Source organism: Anguilla anguilla, chromosome 7 (genome assembly GCF_013347855.1).
Source record: "Anguilla anguilla isolate fAngAng1 chromosome 7, fAngAng1.pri, whole genome shotgun sequence".
NCBI classification, from domain to species: Eukaryota; Metazoa; Chordata; class Actinopteri; order Anguilliformes; family Anguillidae; genus Anguilla; species Anguilla anguilla.
The window spans coordinates 25684349-25699281 of NC_049207.1; the positions used below are offsets into that span (position 1 = coordinate 25684349).

The window sequence follows — 14933 nt, forward strand, 5'->3', positions numbered from 1 at the left end:
GTCAGTTAGCAAGGGAAAAATGTTTCCTTTTAGCTATTAATTTGGCATGTTTAGGACTGAGAAAGCATCAGATCCAAATAATCTATCATTTTTACTGTAAGTTGCTAAAGCAAATGGCTTTGGCTTAGATAGAATAACTACAGTATGTACAGTGTGTTTTGCTAGCCTTCCATTTATATTGGGATATGTGTTTTTACATTTTGTCTAAAACTTTGTTGGCAGCAGGAAAAAATGGCTGAATCTTATCCATGATCCAAGTAGGGAATGATATCTCTCTCCCACTTGAGGTTAATACTTCTGTTTAGCTGCTACATACCCCTTACCCACTTTGCCAGATGGTTGCCACTGTCACTTATGCAAGCAAGTTATTTTTTCTATGTTTTGCACAAGCTACATGTTGAAGTCTGGAACCCCTCTCACTGAAGTATTGGCTAGGTATGCCTGCTTCCTGAGGATGGAAGGTGGGGCCATGATGTCGACTACTGACTTTTTGAACCAATCAAAATGCTTTCCCATCCTCAGCAAACGATTGCTTTACTTTCTGGTTGTGACAGGCAGCCATTGGTTTGTGTGGTTCTACCTCCACACTCTGCTTCCAGATACTGGCAAGTTTTGGAAACATGTCTCATGAAGCCATGCCTTACACCTTACAAACCCTACAATCCCCTTCTCTCACTCTCCTTCTGCTGCCTCTCTTTTATATAAGCATGTTCAGATCAGTGTGGTCGCACAGACGCACACACACAAACACCATTAAAAGTTTTCAGGATTTATAAATTTGTTATAATCGCAAAAGTTTGGGTCAGTTTAGGTGGTGTTTTTGTCATTTTCTCTACAGGCAAATCAACTCTTAGGCAGGCAGTCTGGCACAGAAGCAAGATGGGAAAACATCAGTTTGCCTCAGAATGGATTGCAGTCGTTAGAGACTGTGAATTCATGCAGTCAAACCCTTTCTCAAATTTATTATAGTTTTTTTATATTCTTAATGACCACACGTGTTTGCCCAGGGAGGAGTAGTGTAGACTAAATAGACGGAGAGCGAGAGCGAGCGAGAGAGCGAGAGAGAAATGAAAATCACCCTTTGAAAAAAATCTGCCTCAGGAAACGGTCCTCAGTTTTTCCACTTCTACCTCACGTGTGAAGCCCCGGGAGTCACAGCGTATCGCCACGGGAACCAGCCGTGTAAACCGCGGGAGCAAGGTCACTGGCGTGCATCGGCGCTCAAGCCTTGAACCTGGGGCAGGGCTGGGGAGGGATGGATTTTCGGGGGTCTTACGCCCAGTTGCTCAGAATGGTCCGCTCCATAGGGTTCTCCACTGGCGGGTTTCAGAGGTGTGAAGGCTTCTGGAGGCCAGGCCTGGGTCAAATGCTCATTTTGGAATACTTTACCTCTTCAGATGCCACTGACATTCCACAGCAGCTCAGCTGGCCTTGAAAACATTTGATGAAATCTGTACACACAAAAGAAGAATTCCATTCTGAATACTGGTGAAAGTAAATGTTTCTCTTTTAAGCAGACAGTTTTTATTCTATAAGAGTTTTAGTGGTGCAGAAAGATATAAAGGTACTTAGGTCAAGCATTTGTTCCAGGCCTGTTGGAACTGGGTTTTCCTGTTAATTCTGGGTTAGTTTCCGGACCTTTGAATGCCACATTCCACTCTCCCCGAATGGTCAAAAATTCAAGTGACCACACCGCGTACTCGCATGCACTGGGCCCTGCCGTGTGGAACACACAGAGCTTACATTTCACGGTTTTGCAAAAACACTTTGATTGCTCCTGTTGGTTTCCGTGACCACGCATCTACCCCCACTCTCAGTGTTTAGGACATTATTCTAATCGTGTCTGTCAGTCAAAGCTGTCAGTCTGGCCACGGAGAACATCGCTTTGGTAACCCGAAAACTTACCCGATTTATTGCAGTGTGAACTTTGAATAGATGCGTTATATCACAGTTATACATAAGACTTGAGGGTCTTTGAGGGCAGCTCATCTTAAACTGACTAATTCACCCAAGTCTTGGTTTAATTGGAGAATTGCATTTTCAGTTGGAATGAGGACCCCAAGATAGATCCCAGACCCAGGTTGGGCGGCCCTCCATAAGTGTTAAGACCCCCAGAACTCCTGCTCAAGAAATGAGCAGACAGAGCCAGGTTGGGAGACAGAGACTGACTTTGGTCAGCAGCCATTCTGCAGAGCAAGAGGTTTCCAAGTTCATATTTCAGTCTGAAGTGTGATGTCACGGGAATACCTCTTTTGAAGTCCTTGAGATTTGTTGTTTGAGAAGTGTGGCCATTAGTGCATATTTTCCAGGATGAAGCATCGCTCTGAGCTCTTTCTTTCGCCTGGCAGATATCGGCTCAATCCACATCAGTATCAAAGTATCACTCTGAAGTATTGGTCATAATCCTGAGAAATATGCCTTCAGATTTAATTTTCTGAGAATGACTGTGAGGCTGTTAATACCTAATAAATTCTCATTCTTCCCAGTTTTCAGAGTGTGATTTTGAAAGCCAGCAATAACTGAAAGAATGTCCTGTGAATATAATGTGAGAACAAGATGTCTGCATGCAGGATTACTTATTTCTTTACTCCTTCCATTTCTCCTTCTCATCATGTCTCCAGTGATACAAGGATGTGTGTCCTTCTTCGGTATTTGATCATGAATGGTAGACAAAGACCTTCAGCAAAATAACATGTTATTTAAAAGTTGACCAAATCTGAATAATACATGGGTGACTTATCGAAAGTAGGAGATGTTTGTCAAGTAGCCCGTTGTAAGTGCTGAGGACCCTGTGAGTTACCGCTGAAGCGGCAGCCAATCAACCTTCAGGCCATAGCTGTATAATCGGTACGCAAAGGCGTGGCTGAGCTGAGCAGGCTGTTGTCAGAGGTTTGGCCAATAGGAGCTTGGGGGGGGGGGAGTGCTGAAAAGTGCATGCTGTGTGAGAAGGTGCTGCTTCTTCACACAAAGCCTGGAGGAGATGTGAATGAGGGCATGGCTGACAGGTCCTGAGGGTTGCTTGTAAAACTAAAGAAGACAAGAGGTGACAAGCTTTGCACATGTCAATCACCAACACATGCCCATAGATAGGGGGAAAGAACTACAGACTCAGCAATGTCAATTTGGGGTGATCCCGTCAGCCTTCCTGTCATTGCTGTCCGCTGTCAAGCAGTTCAGAGATGGCCACTAAGAATGCATTGTATGCACTCATTAAATAGGATCCGTATCGTGATGTCAGCTTGGCTAAAAACATGAAACGGTGTGCCCAGAACTTCAAAGAGAAATCAACTCCATTAGCTCAGAACGTTAGCTCAGGAACATATTGTAGCATTAGCCACTCCATATGCACAAAGGCTACCCAGAGATCAGTTTGAATAGATTCTGTGTACATTAATTTGGTGGTGGAGACAACAGCCCCATTTAAAATTTGGAACCAGATGCTAAACTGTCTTTGCAATTACTGGAAGTCTGATATGCACTCTTAGGTATGGGAGTATAATCGATATCCTCACTTTGAGCTAAATTGCCATGTCAAATCCTCCAAATCCTGAGTGCTAATTAATTTCTGTTACAAACTGGTAGTTTATGTGCAGTACAGTTGTATGCTTCCATAAAGTATTAATACGTTCTCATTTCCATCCTAACAAAGATAAATATTTGCTATTTCTTGAAGCAGTGTCCTTTTATAAAGCTAAATTATATTCTATTGGGGTTTTATGTCTAAGAGCGTGTATCTGACAGTACAAATTTTTAAAGGCATTTTTAACTTCAATTATTTTATTCTTTTACACTTCAGCCACGAAGATCAGTACATTTTTTATAAATTTTTCTAAAAGCCCAAACCTATATTTCCTATACACATTGGTTTTCCATGGTGTGTTTATTAAGCAGACATGGGGGGGGGGGGGGGGGGGTTTGAAAGCTAACCATTCAGAGCAGGGGGACAGCATCCAGATGAAATCATGGCAACGAAAAAAGGATAGAGTGCTCTGATTGTTCCCCGAGGCGACAGCATTTCTCAAATTTAATGAACGCAAAATAAGTCCTTTTCAGAAGCCTAATTAAACTAATTGAGTATAAATGCAGTGGCAGGCAGTGCTTTCCGGGGGTCAGAGAGGGGCGTTTTGCCAAGCGTTGCCATGTGAACGCTACACATCCCCTCCACAGATGTGGCAGAAGTGGCCACGATGTGCACAGTTTAGGAATCATTATTTACTGCAACAGTCTGCCATTCGGATTGTGTGTGCAGGCATGCATATATGCACACAAAATACAACATCTGGGTTTTAAAATATATACCGTATATGGGCTTTTTCAGCTTTATTGTATAGGACAGTGTATAGCGATACAGCGATACAGGAATAATGGGGAGAGAGAGGGAGACATGCGGCAAAGGTTGCGTGGTATGATTTGAACCGCCAACATCGCAGCTCGCAATGAGCATGTGGACTGTCCTGCACTAGGCCAAGCCACGAGACACCCCCAATGTCTGGGATTTGCAGCCTCCTACGGTACTATGTAGTGGACATCTCTCTGGGTCCAACGCAGAGCCGTTCTTCTGTGGAAACGTGCCATCCAACGCCCTCCGCTGTGTCCATAGGAGATGTGTTAGTAATGCGTTGTGACGGAAACGCGGCGTTCTTCTGTATGGGAGGGAGGGCATTACAGGCCGACTGTGCTGCAGGAGTCACAGCGATGTTCTCCTCCCCGCAGCCGTCCCCTTCCCGCCGAGCCACAAGCTGACCGTCAAGGAGCTGTTCGACAGCGAGGGGAAGCCCAGAGTGGACGTGCTGAAGGCCCACCTGACCAAGGAGGGGCGCGTGGAGGAAGGCGTGGCCCTGCGGCTCATCGGCGACGGGGCGGCCATCTTGCGCGCCGAGAAGAACCTGCTGGACATCGATGCGCCCGTCACAGGTCAGGCCGAGTCGCTGCTCGCTGCCTCCACCCCAACAGCCCCCCGTGTCACACCCCATTCTCCCATCTCCCCTCCACTCCCATCCCACCTCTTACCCTCCCCACCACAGGTCAGGCCGAGTCACTGCCCCCCGTATCCCACCCCATTCTCCCATTACTCCCCTCTCCCCTCCACTCCCTTCCCCCCGTTATCCTCCCCATCACAGGTCAGCCTGAGTCACTGTCACTGCCTCCACCCCAACATCCCCCTATACCCCCTCATCTCTGTCCTCTGTGGTTGTGAGTTACCCACTGTGTCATGTACCCCCCCCCCCCCACACACACACACATTCACACACACACACGCACACACACACACACACACACACATACGCACATACACACACACACACGCACACACACACACACACACACACACACACACACATGCATGACACACACACACACACTCCCGGCTATGAGTCACCAGGCATAGGCATGCAGGTCCCAGCGGGGTCGATAAGCATCCCACGGGTAGAGATTGATGGAGCAGGACACGGTCCCCCTGCCTGACTCACTCCCTTTTATTTTTTTTAGACTTAACCCCAACCCTAACCTCGTCTGTATTTCCTGCTCTGTACTGCACTGCAAGGCTCAATCAGACTTCTTTTGAGCAGACACACACACACACACATTCAGATACACACAATGCGCCCCCACTTCATCTGTGCATTTTATGATTGTGCACTTTGCAGTTTGTAGTGTAAAGGTAAAATTGTCAGTACTAAATCAACTCTAACAGAGTTTATTGGAGTCCATTAGGGGCACTATGTGCTCTATTAGAGATGATTTTACACAAAACACTTGCTGTGCTGGAAAGTGCATAGGTTTTCAACAGGGGGTCCACAGACCCCTGGGGGTCCTTGAAGGACCTGTAGGGGTACCCTAGGCGGACTTGATATGTAATGACTATACATAGTTTTGGGAAAATAAACCATATGGCTAAAAGTCCAAAAGTATCTGGACACCCCTTGGTTTGGAGCAGTTTTTCATGGTTTGGGCTGGGCCCCTTAGTTCCAGTGTCTTAAGTCTTAATGCTACAGCTAGATGACAACAGTTTGGGGAAGTCCTGTTTCAGTATGACAATGCCCCCGGGCACACAGTGAGGTTCATATAGAAATGGTTTTGTCGAGAACAGTGTGGAAGAACTTGACTGGCCTGCACAGAGCCCTGACCTCAACCTCATCCAACACCTTTGGTATCAGCTGAAAAGCCAACTGCGAGCCAGGCCTAATCTCCAAATCAGTTCCCGACCCGACCAATGCGCTTCTGGCTGAATGGAAGCAATTCCCTGCAGCAATGCTCCAAAATCTAGTATGAAGTCTTCCCAGAAGAGTGGAGGTTGTTATAGCAGCAAAGGGTGGACCAACTCCGTATTAATGCCCGTAATTTAGGATGAGATGTTGGATGTCAGGTGTGCACATACTGTTGGCCATGTAGTGTATTTCAAACCCCTTCATAACCCTTTTTAACTTATGATGTATGAGGGTTCCCTGGGTGCCTTTGAGCTTGGGAGGTGGGGGAGTCCCTGGTTCAATAACGGTTGAGACCCCTGCACCGTGTTGCCAGATTGGGTGTTTTCCCGCCCAGTTGGGCTATTTTTTACGCTATTGTGTGGGGAAAAATGGCTTTGGGCGACTTGTCATAATTTGGGCTATTTTTTGCTATACTGGGTGGTTTTTTAATCTACCTCTTTCTGCCAATCATTTACATTCTTTGGCGCTGGTGCAGTTTGTCCCTCTTCCGCCTGTTCCTCGGTTGTCATTGTACCTGAAGCTTGTCAGATAGTGGCTCCATTTATCATCAGATGGTGGATTTATCAAAACTTCCCTGTTAAAGAGGCTGCTCACCACCATGTATTTTATCTTCGAATGCATAATACCGAGCATGGAAAAGATGAAGGCCTATTACTGAATGCAAAGCCTGCGGTGTTGGCTGCCATGTCTTTGGTTTAGGCTAGTGCAAAGCTTGTGCATATAGAATATATATATGTGTGTGTGTGTGTGTGTGTGTGTATGTGTTCTTGTACCCATAATGTTTCCTGTCGGTGCAATTGGGATGCAAATGTCTAACCTGCATTTTGTTTGCTTTATCCCTACTGGTATGCTTTCTGCAACTCAAGTGAAGGACATCAGACAGCAACTGAAATATATTTGGGCCTTTATGCTGTATTTTATAAATGCCTAAATAAAGAATTAAAATGTGTGTTTGTGTGTCTAGTCAAACAATTCATATGTGTTTAAAGTGCAGATTATCAGCTTTTACTAAAGAGTATTTTTATACAGTTTGGTTTCACCGTGTAGAAATAGCAGCACTTTATGTTTTGGCTCCCATTCAGGGTGCCATAATATTCATGACAAATGGCTTCACAGGTGTTTCTGATTAGGTGTGTTCTCTTGCTTATTTACTACAAGTATAAGAGCGCGTTCAGTATCTAGTCTTGATTATAGGCTTTTGATTGCCTTTGGAGTCTGTTACTGGAATTTGTCAACATAAGGATCAGTCATAAACTGATCCTTGGCCTACTGTGCCCTTTATGATTACTACACTCACCAGTGCTCTCTTTCTTCTTAATGATGTTTCCAATGTTGATTTTGGTAAGTCTAAGATTTGGCCCATGTCTCTGGCTGTTTTTTTTTGGTTTTTTTTTTTTGTATTTCTAGGCCTCATAATGGTTTCCTTTATTTTCATTGGCACAACTCTGGTCCTTATGCTGACAAATGGCAATAACAGACTCCAAGGGCAATCAAAAGCCTAGAATCAAGACTAGATACTGAAAACTCTCTTATACTTGCAGAAAGAAGCAATTGAACAGAAACTATTCAGAACCTGTGAAGCCATTTGTCCCATACATTATGGTGCCCTGAAATGGGGAGTATGTATAAAAAGTGCTGCCTTTTCTATCCAAGACTTTACATATGTGTAATTTTTTTCATATTTTTTAGCTATTTTTTCAAGATTTCAAGTTTCAGGCCTTGATTTGAGTAGGTTGACTGTTTTCCAATCTGGCACCCTGCCCCTGCACTAGAAGACCGCTCAGTGAGCTGTATTCAATCTTCTTTTATTCACCACATTTTAAAAAATCCTATCAAGATTGCAATTATTTTGCTTTGGTGTTTCACAATTTACACAAAATTTGATTGTTCTGTAATGGGATTGAGTCATAGCATGACCCAGAATGGGAGTAAAACCTGTTTTGCTCCGGGAAATGGTTTCAAAATGTGAAGATCTTTACTGTAACAGGCTTCTTTTTTGATGGGAGAGAGTTTGGCTGTCTCCATCTCTAATTATCTTACCTGACTAGTGCCTGTCAATCAATATTCAGGATGTAATTATAATAATAATGATGATAAATGTTGTTTTAAGTACCTTTCTGGGGACCTAGGTCACTTAACAAGGCCAAACACAAAAGACAATGATGCCGGCTGGTGCAGAAAGCGAAACTAAGCGCATCCACATACAGTACACATAGACTACTATCGTTAATAATGGACCAGATCAACAGAAAAAAGGCCACATGCTACCAGAACATGCCAGTGGCAGTGGATCATTGTGGGTTTTTGATATTGGGATCCGTGATTTTTTTGTTTCCTTACTCAGGGCACAGTGATCAGAGCTACTTTTTTAAAATTAGCCATGTTTCAGTTCAGAAACCTTATTTTTCCTTTCACCATATAAATTGGAATCCATTACAGTCACCCTTTATATCCTTTTCTGCCCCACACTTGTTTCTTCTTCCTCACGTAGTGCTTTTTTTAATCTTTCTTCTTTCAGTTTATTTGTTGGGGACAATGTGCAATTTTTAACATGAATTTCGGCAGTAAAAAATCCCCCCTTTTAATTTATCAAAACTGATCATCCACTGATGCCTGTAAAAATAAAAAAAAAATGTTTAAAATAATAATCGCTGCACATTTGTTTTTTAAGCATATTTTTATACCCCATTACCGGAATGCCTTGCCTTTTCTACAGACCTGTCCGATCATGTGTCAGTTGGGCAGAGCGCAGGCTAGAATGAGTGATTTAGTTTTACACACCAGTTGACAGTCCCACACATTATTCATCTCATTCACCTCGGCTGCGGCTCGGTCCTCAGGTGCGGACTGTAGGTGTGTGCAGATCAGCCAATCGCGGACGTTTCTACCTAACCTGATTTTCCTCGGTCGTGTTCAACACGCTGAACCCTACTGGTGTCTCTGGGTGTGTATTGTCACATTTCATGAACAAGGAGATTGAATAAACGCAATCATGTTTTCTTACATATTCAATCATGGTTTTTGTTGCATAGACTTTGCGTCTGAGCAGCACGCAGAAAACACTTTAAAACGCGCCTGAAATCCCACAACGTTTTACTTACTCTCTTGCGTGTTGGGGTGGGAGTTCTTCCCACTCCTGTGCAGTAGGCTGTATTCTTCATTGCACAAAGGGCAGAATTTTTGTTCAGTATTTTCTCTGATTAATTGAAAGGGGGGGGGGGGGGTGGGGGGTTAAATTGGGTGGGGTGCTTTCGTCTTCCATTCAGCCATCCCATCCCAGGTGCTGCCCTACGCCGGTCTTGCTCTTACTCCTTCCATTATGAATGCCATTGTTTTGTAACTGCCATCTGACTCGTTTCTGTTGCTCGCTGTTTGTACAGCTGGGCTTTCTCAGGACTGTCGGGACTTTGGCCAAGTTTACAGACCATCACTGGATTCAGCCCCAGTGACTGGCATGGGAAGGCTGCAACATCGCTGCAGCCCAGGGTTTTTATGACTTTCAAAAAAAGATGTTTCTTATGAGTTTGTGGCTTCTGTGTTTTTTAATACATGTCAGTTTGTACCATCTACAGTTTAGTCTGACTGTACTTTTTAAAATCTTTTTTTATGTCTTTGTGTGTGTGTGTGTGTGTGTGCTGCACTACATCAGGCCAGATTAAGGGTCATTTCTGACCTGTTTCTGGCCTGATTTTATGGCCTGGAACTAGACTAAGCTGAACTCTCATATTCCAATCAAACCCTTCCCTTTGTCACAGTGTACATAGTCTGTCAGGATAGACAGCTTACTGTCAGGCATAGTTGGCCATTAGCCTTCAGTGCCCATAAACAGCCCTCCTCAGCTCTCTATTTAAGTGCCCCTTTTATTGGCTTGCTGCTGGCCAGTAACAGCCTGCAATTGGTTGGATGCTGTGTGCCTGCACTCTCATTGGTCCTCGCTACTGCTCAGAATTTTACCTCATTATATTATAATATTCTTATCATATGATATTGTATTATACTCTGTTTATACACTGTGGTAATGCATTATCATATTTATAAACAGTAATAGCATACGCATTGAACATATAATCATAATAATTTAGTGTTCCATACAGATCCTACTCCTCCCATTTATTCCAGAGCCTGTTTGCCCATGGCACAGATGCTGTTGTGTAAAGTATGTCTGCATATGCACAGGTTAGGCTGCTTTTCCGGAAGGGTCTTCTATAACATGACGGTAATTATATGGTGAAAGGACAGACAGACACGGGCCTCTACCTGATCGTGAGGAAGCCATTCTTAATGATCAGTGTTTCATGTGCAATAGCCAAATACAACATACAAATATATTTAAATAATTGAAATCATACCTATTTTTCATGTCAGGCAGTGCAGCGCATTTATTGGAAGCGTAGATGGATTTGGCGTTGAAGAGAGAACATTAAAAATAGACTGGCCTAAATCGGCAACCCCGGTCTCAGGGATGCCGAGCCACAGAATTGCCGTGCTTTTCTCTCTGCCCGTCGGTGACAGCGCTCCCATAATCCCCCGCATGCCCGTCCTGAGCGAACGCACGTAGCGGTAATCATCGTCGTGTTGTTCTGACTCCTCCGTTACCGTTAAGCAGGGCTTACGCACAACAGCTTGACTGACACCATTAGTTTTTCTGGTTCAGAATCAGGTCATTATATTTTACCCATTAGCCTCTCCTAGCCTCAAGAGCTTCGTAATAATAGTAATGTACTGCCGAAAGCTTATCAGCGCAGCCTGTTCTAAATCCAAATGGCGAGAACTGGGAGAACCTGTTTCAAGTTGCAAATTAGATTTAGATTTTTTTTTTTTCAAACCTCCGTCCCCTGTCACTCTGAGAGAGAAAAGAAAGAATAATTTTGCATTTCCGCTTTCTGTATCCTGACCGCAAAACTGATCCTGGATCAGCGCTTTATGAATAGGGACCCAGACTCACTGGCCTGTCCCTTCGAGTGTCAGCAAGTCTACCTGGTGCAGCCGGTGCAGTTAGTCCACAAGTCCGCCACAGGGGGCACTACTGAGCAACGTCACAGGGGATGCCCTGCCGAATTAAGCCCTTCCTGACAGAGTGACACTGGCCGATTACGCAACCCCTTATAGACATGGACTACTGCTCTACATCCAAATTACATTCATTTTCTAGATCAGGACCGTATTTTTCACAATATATGGGCAAGAAAATTATTATGATTATATAATAAAGTATATATATATATATATATATATATATATATATATATATATATATATGTGTGTGTGTGTGTATTTAAATGCATTTCTAATAAATATGTTTGTCTTTAAAAACCCATATATTTAATCATATTTCAGTGTATTCCTTTTTTGGAAGGGCTGCTCCATAGTACTCCAGGCCATACTGTAGCTACTGCTGGCAGAAACCCCATTCCATCAGCAGGACAGGCCGCTGGGGAGCCAATCAGTCAGCCCAGCAGTCATGTGCGGCCATTTTTATCTGTCAGAAGAGGCCGGGCGGTTCGCGCGGCGCGAGCCCAGTTTGAATCGCAGACCTGCTTCGGAGAACTTTGCCAAGTTAGCCGAGCCTCATCTGTCCTGCTCTGTGACGGCTTGGAACCATCAACTCCCCCCCCGCCCCCTCCACCCCCCACCCCATGCTTCTTTTCTTTTCCAGATCAAGGTTTCATTAATTTTTAATTAGTTATACAAAAGGCACAGATGGGAAGATTGTCTGCCATCACAACTTGCCCCCCCCCCCCCCACTCTGACTGTTAATGAATGGCCTATAAAAAATACAGTTTGGGAAGACCAAGATGTGCATGAAACTCCTCCCCTTTATCTGTCTTTATTGCTGTAAGGTGGGGTTTTTCAGTGACTGCTGCTACTACCTCTGCTGCCTGTCGAAGAGTTGCCATCTCTCAGACCTCTATTTACATACAATTTATTAAATACAACAGATTATTTAGAGATTTCTACACAACTGTTGTCTAACAACTAATAATACCTAATGCTTTGGATCGAAAGATGAAATGATTCATCATTGTAAAAGTGAGAATGAAACCGAGTGACCAGCCTAACCAAATCTGGAAAAGGGCCTTAGAAGGACCGTCACTGTTAAAATGACCATTACTGTCAAGACAATCGCTGATGTAATTTATTCAAATACATATGCTGGGTATGTACATAACATAATATACGGCTCTGATGTAGGAAGTTAAGGAGGTTATGAGAGGGAAGCAGAGAGACCACATGAGTGAGTCTAGCGACTGCAGGGGAGATGTTAATTATTACTAAAGGAGTGTCAGTTTCTAATTTCTGGTAATCTTTTATGGCGTCTGTCGATACGATAAACATTTTGAGAATATTCGGCAACATTCCCTTAGGCCAGAAACAAAGGCGGTGTTTTGTTTGCCTGTTTCGCAAATTCTGCCTTCTCTCTCATTTCCGTGGCATTAAACTTGCATGGGGCTTAATGGAGTGCAGAGAATTGAATTGGGAAACTAAGCAGTTGGGCTGCAAGGCATCTTTGAAATTCAGGCTGTGTGTTTGTGTGTGTGTCTGTGTGTCTGTCTGTCTGTTTGCAAGGCTCCACTGACCCTGTAACGCACACCGGTCCAGCTCAGGAGAATTGGGCAAAAGTTGAAAACTGCTCATTAGAAGGGCTTTTACACTGCCCAGAGTTATCAGAAAGAGAGGACTCATAAAGGGAGTCACATCACAGAGAGTGTCTGTGGGTAAGAAAAAACTCACTCAGGGAGTCACAGCACACAGAAAGCCTAGGTAAGAGAGGACTCACTTGGGGAGTCACAGCAATCTCAAACCTTGGAATGAGGCCACTTTTTGGCCCTGAAGAACTTGGTTGATTTAGCAGTATGTGTAAGGACATTTCCTGCTGCAAGATGATGTGCTGTCCAGTGGGTTTTGAGGAATTTGGTTGGATCTGCACAGATAAGCTGTTCCTGTGCACTTCAGAATTCATCCTGCTGCTGCCGTCAGCAGTTACATCATCGGAATTACAATTGAACCAGTTCCAGTGGCAATAACACTGCCTCCACCGCACTTCACAGATGAGGGGGGTGCTTTGGATTGTGAGCACTTCCTTTATTTCTCCACACTTTCCTCATTACATCATTTTGGTACAGATTAATACTTGTCTGTCCAGAAAATTTTTTTTGCAGAACTCTACAGTTTTTAAAATGAGCTTTTTTAATGAAAACTCTAACCTGACCACTCTGTTCTTGAGGCTTTCCCAGTGCCGTGCGTCTTGCAGTGAACCCCTGAGGCTATGCTGATGCAGACTTCTCTTTGTGGTAGTCTGTGACTCATTTGTGCCTACATCCTGGAGAATGTTCCTGATCCGTTCAACAGTTGAAAAGAGGTTTCTCTTCATAATTGAAAGTATTCTTCAGCCATCCACTATAGTGGGGTCCCATGGTTTACCAGGTTATTTGCTATTGTTGAGCTCACCTGTGCGTTCTTCTGTCCTCACAATGTGTCGAACAGTAGATTTTGAGGCACCAAATGTTGCATCTATGTCTCTATGATCGATTTATTTTGATTTCTCAGCCTCATGACGACCTTTACTGGCAATGGTAAGTATTTGGGCCTCATCAGACCACAGCAACCAACTCCAAATGTATATTCCACACCTAGAATCAACTCTTAGCTTTATTGTGCATGGACTAAGGATTCAAAGGCACACAGCTGGCCTAGAAACAGCTGAGCAGCCAATTACCCCTAAAATGGGGGGACCTACATGAATCACCCAATATTGATGTAAATGCCCTCAAATGAAAAGCTGACTCTACACTTTTACCTCATATTCCTTGTTTTATTTCAAATCCAATGTGCTGGAGTACAAAGTCAAAAGAACAATAATTTTGCCGCTCTCCCAATACTTTTTTTCTTAACTGTACATGCCCACACACCAAGAAGTACACACATGCTCATACACACACACACACACACACATACGCACATACACTCATTATCTCACTCACACGTGCATGCATAGACACACACACACATTTTCTCACACATACGTGCACACACACACACACACACACACTCACACATGTTCTAGGTGGCCTCCTGGGGTCTCTCTTGTGAGGCATGGGCAGGCTCTGCTATGGCCCAGGGTAACTGTGCCCTCCATAGTATTTATTATAGAGTATAATTAAGTGCTGTGTGAGCTGAGTGATGAACTATAAAGTTGTTATTAATTCTTAAGTGTTTTGTGGGCATGCGTGGGGCGGAGAGAAGAAATGTTGTTTATTTTAGCCTTTTTTGGAGAGAATATGTGGGACATTATCCAGTCTGGGCACACCAAGGACCCCCTTGGACTATAGGACCCCCTTGACAATGAGATGCTACAGACTACAGTTCTGGGCACACTGAAGATTCCTGCCCCCCCCCCCCCCCATCACACACACACACACACATACACACCCAGCTGGCACATGGGGCTAGTGGGACAGATGGAGACTCACGAGGGGTGGAGTGGGGGAGGACGACAGGACACCCCTCAGGATCTGCTCATCCCCCCCCCCCCCCCTTTTGCTCCAGCCCACTTCTCGTAACCACATACTGTTGTTATCACCAAAACTAAAATTGCCCATTCGTCAATCAGCAACTGATACCAAACTGGCACAGAAAAAAGGTAGCCATGGCTACAGACGGTGCTATACCGACAGCAGTGGGTTTGCGTCTGTACTTGGAGAAAGAGGGGAGTGTGCCCCACAC

General features: G+C 44.2%; 1 protein-coding gene across 4 annotated transcripts in view; it reads left to right on the forward strand.

The window, feature by feature from the left end:
• Positions 1–14933, forward strand: part of LOC118231624 (serine/threonine-protein phosphatase 2B catalytic subunit alpha isoform) — a 121776-nt gene that overhangs the window by 60980 nt on the left and 45863 nt on the right. For all 4 annotated transcript variants that reach the window (XM_035425637.1, XM_035425639.1, XM_035425638.1 and 1 more), the window contains exon 2: positions 4714–4914. In XM_035425637.1, coding sequence (XP_035281528.1) covers positions 4714–4914 — 201 coding nt within the window. The remainder of the gene's footprint in view (positions 1–4713; positions 4915–14933) is intronic.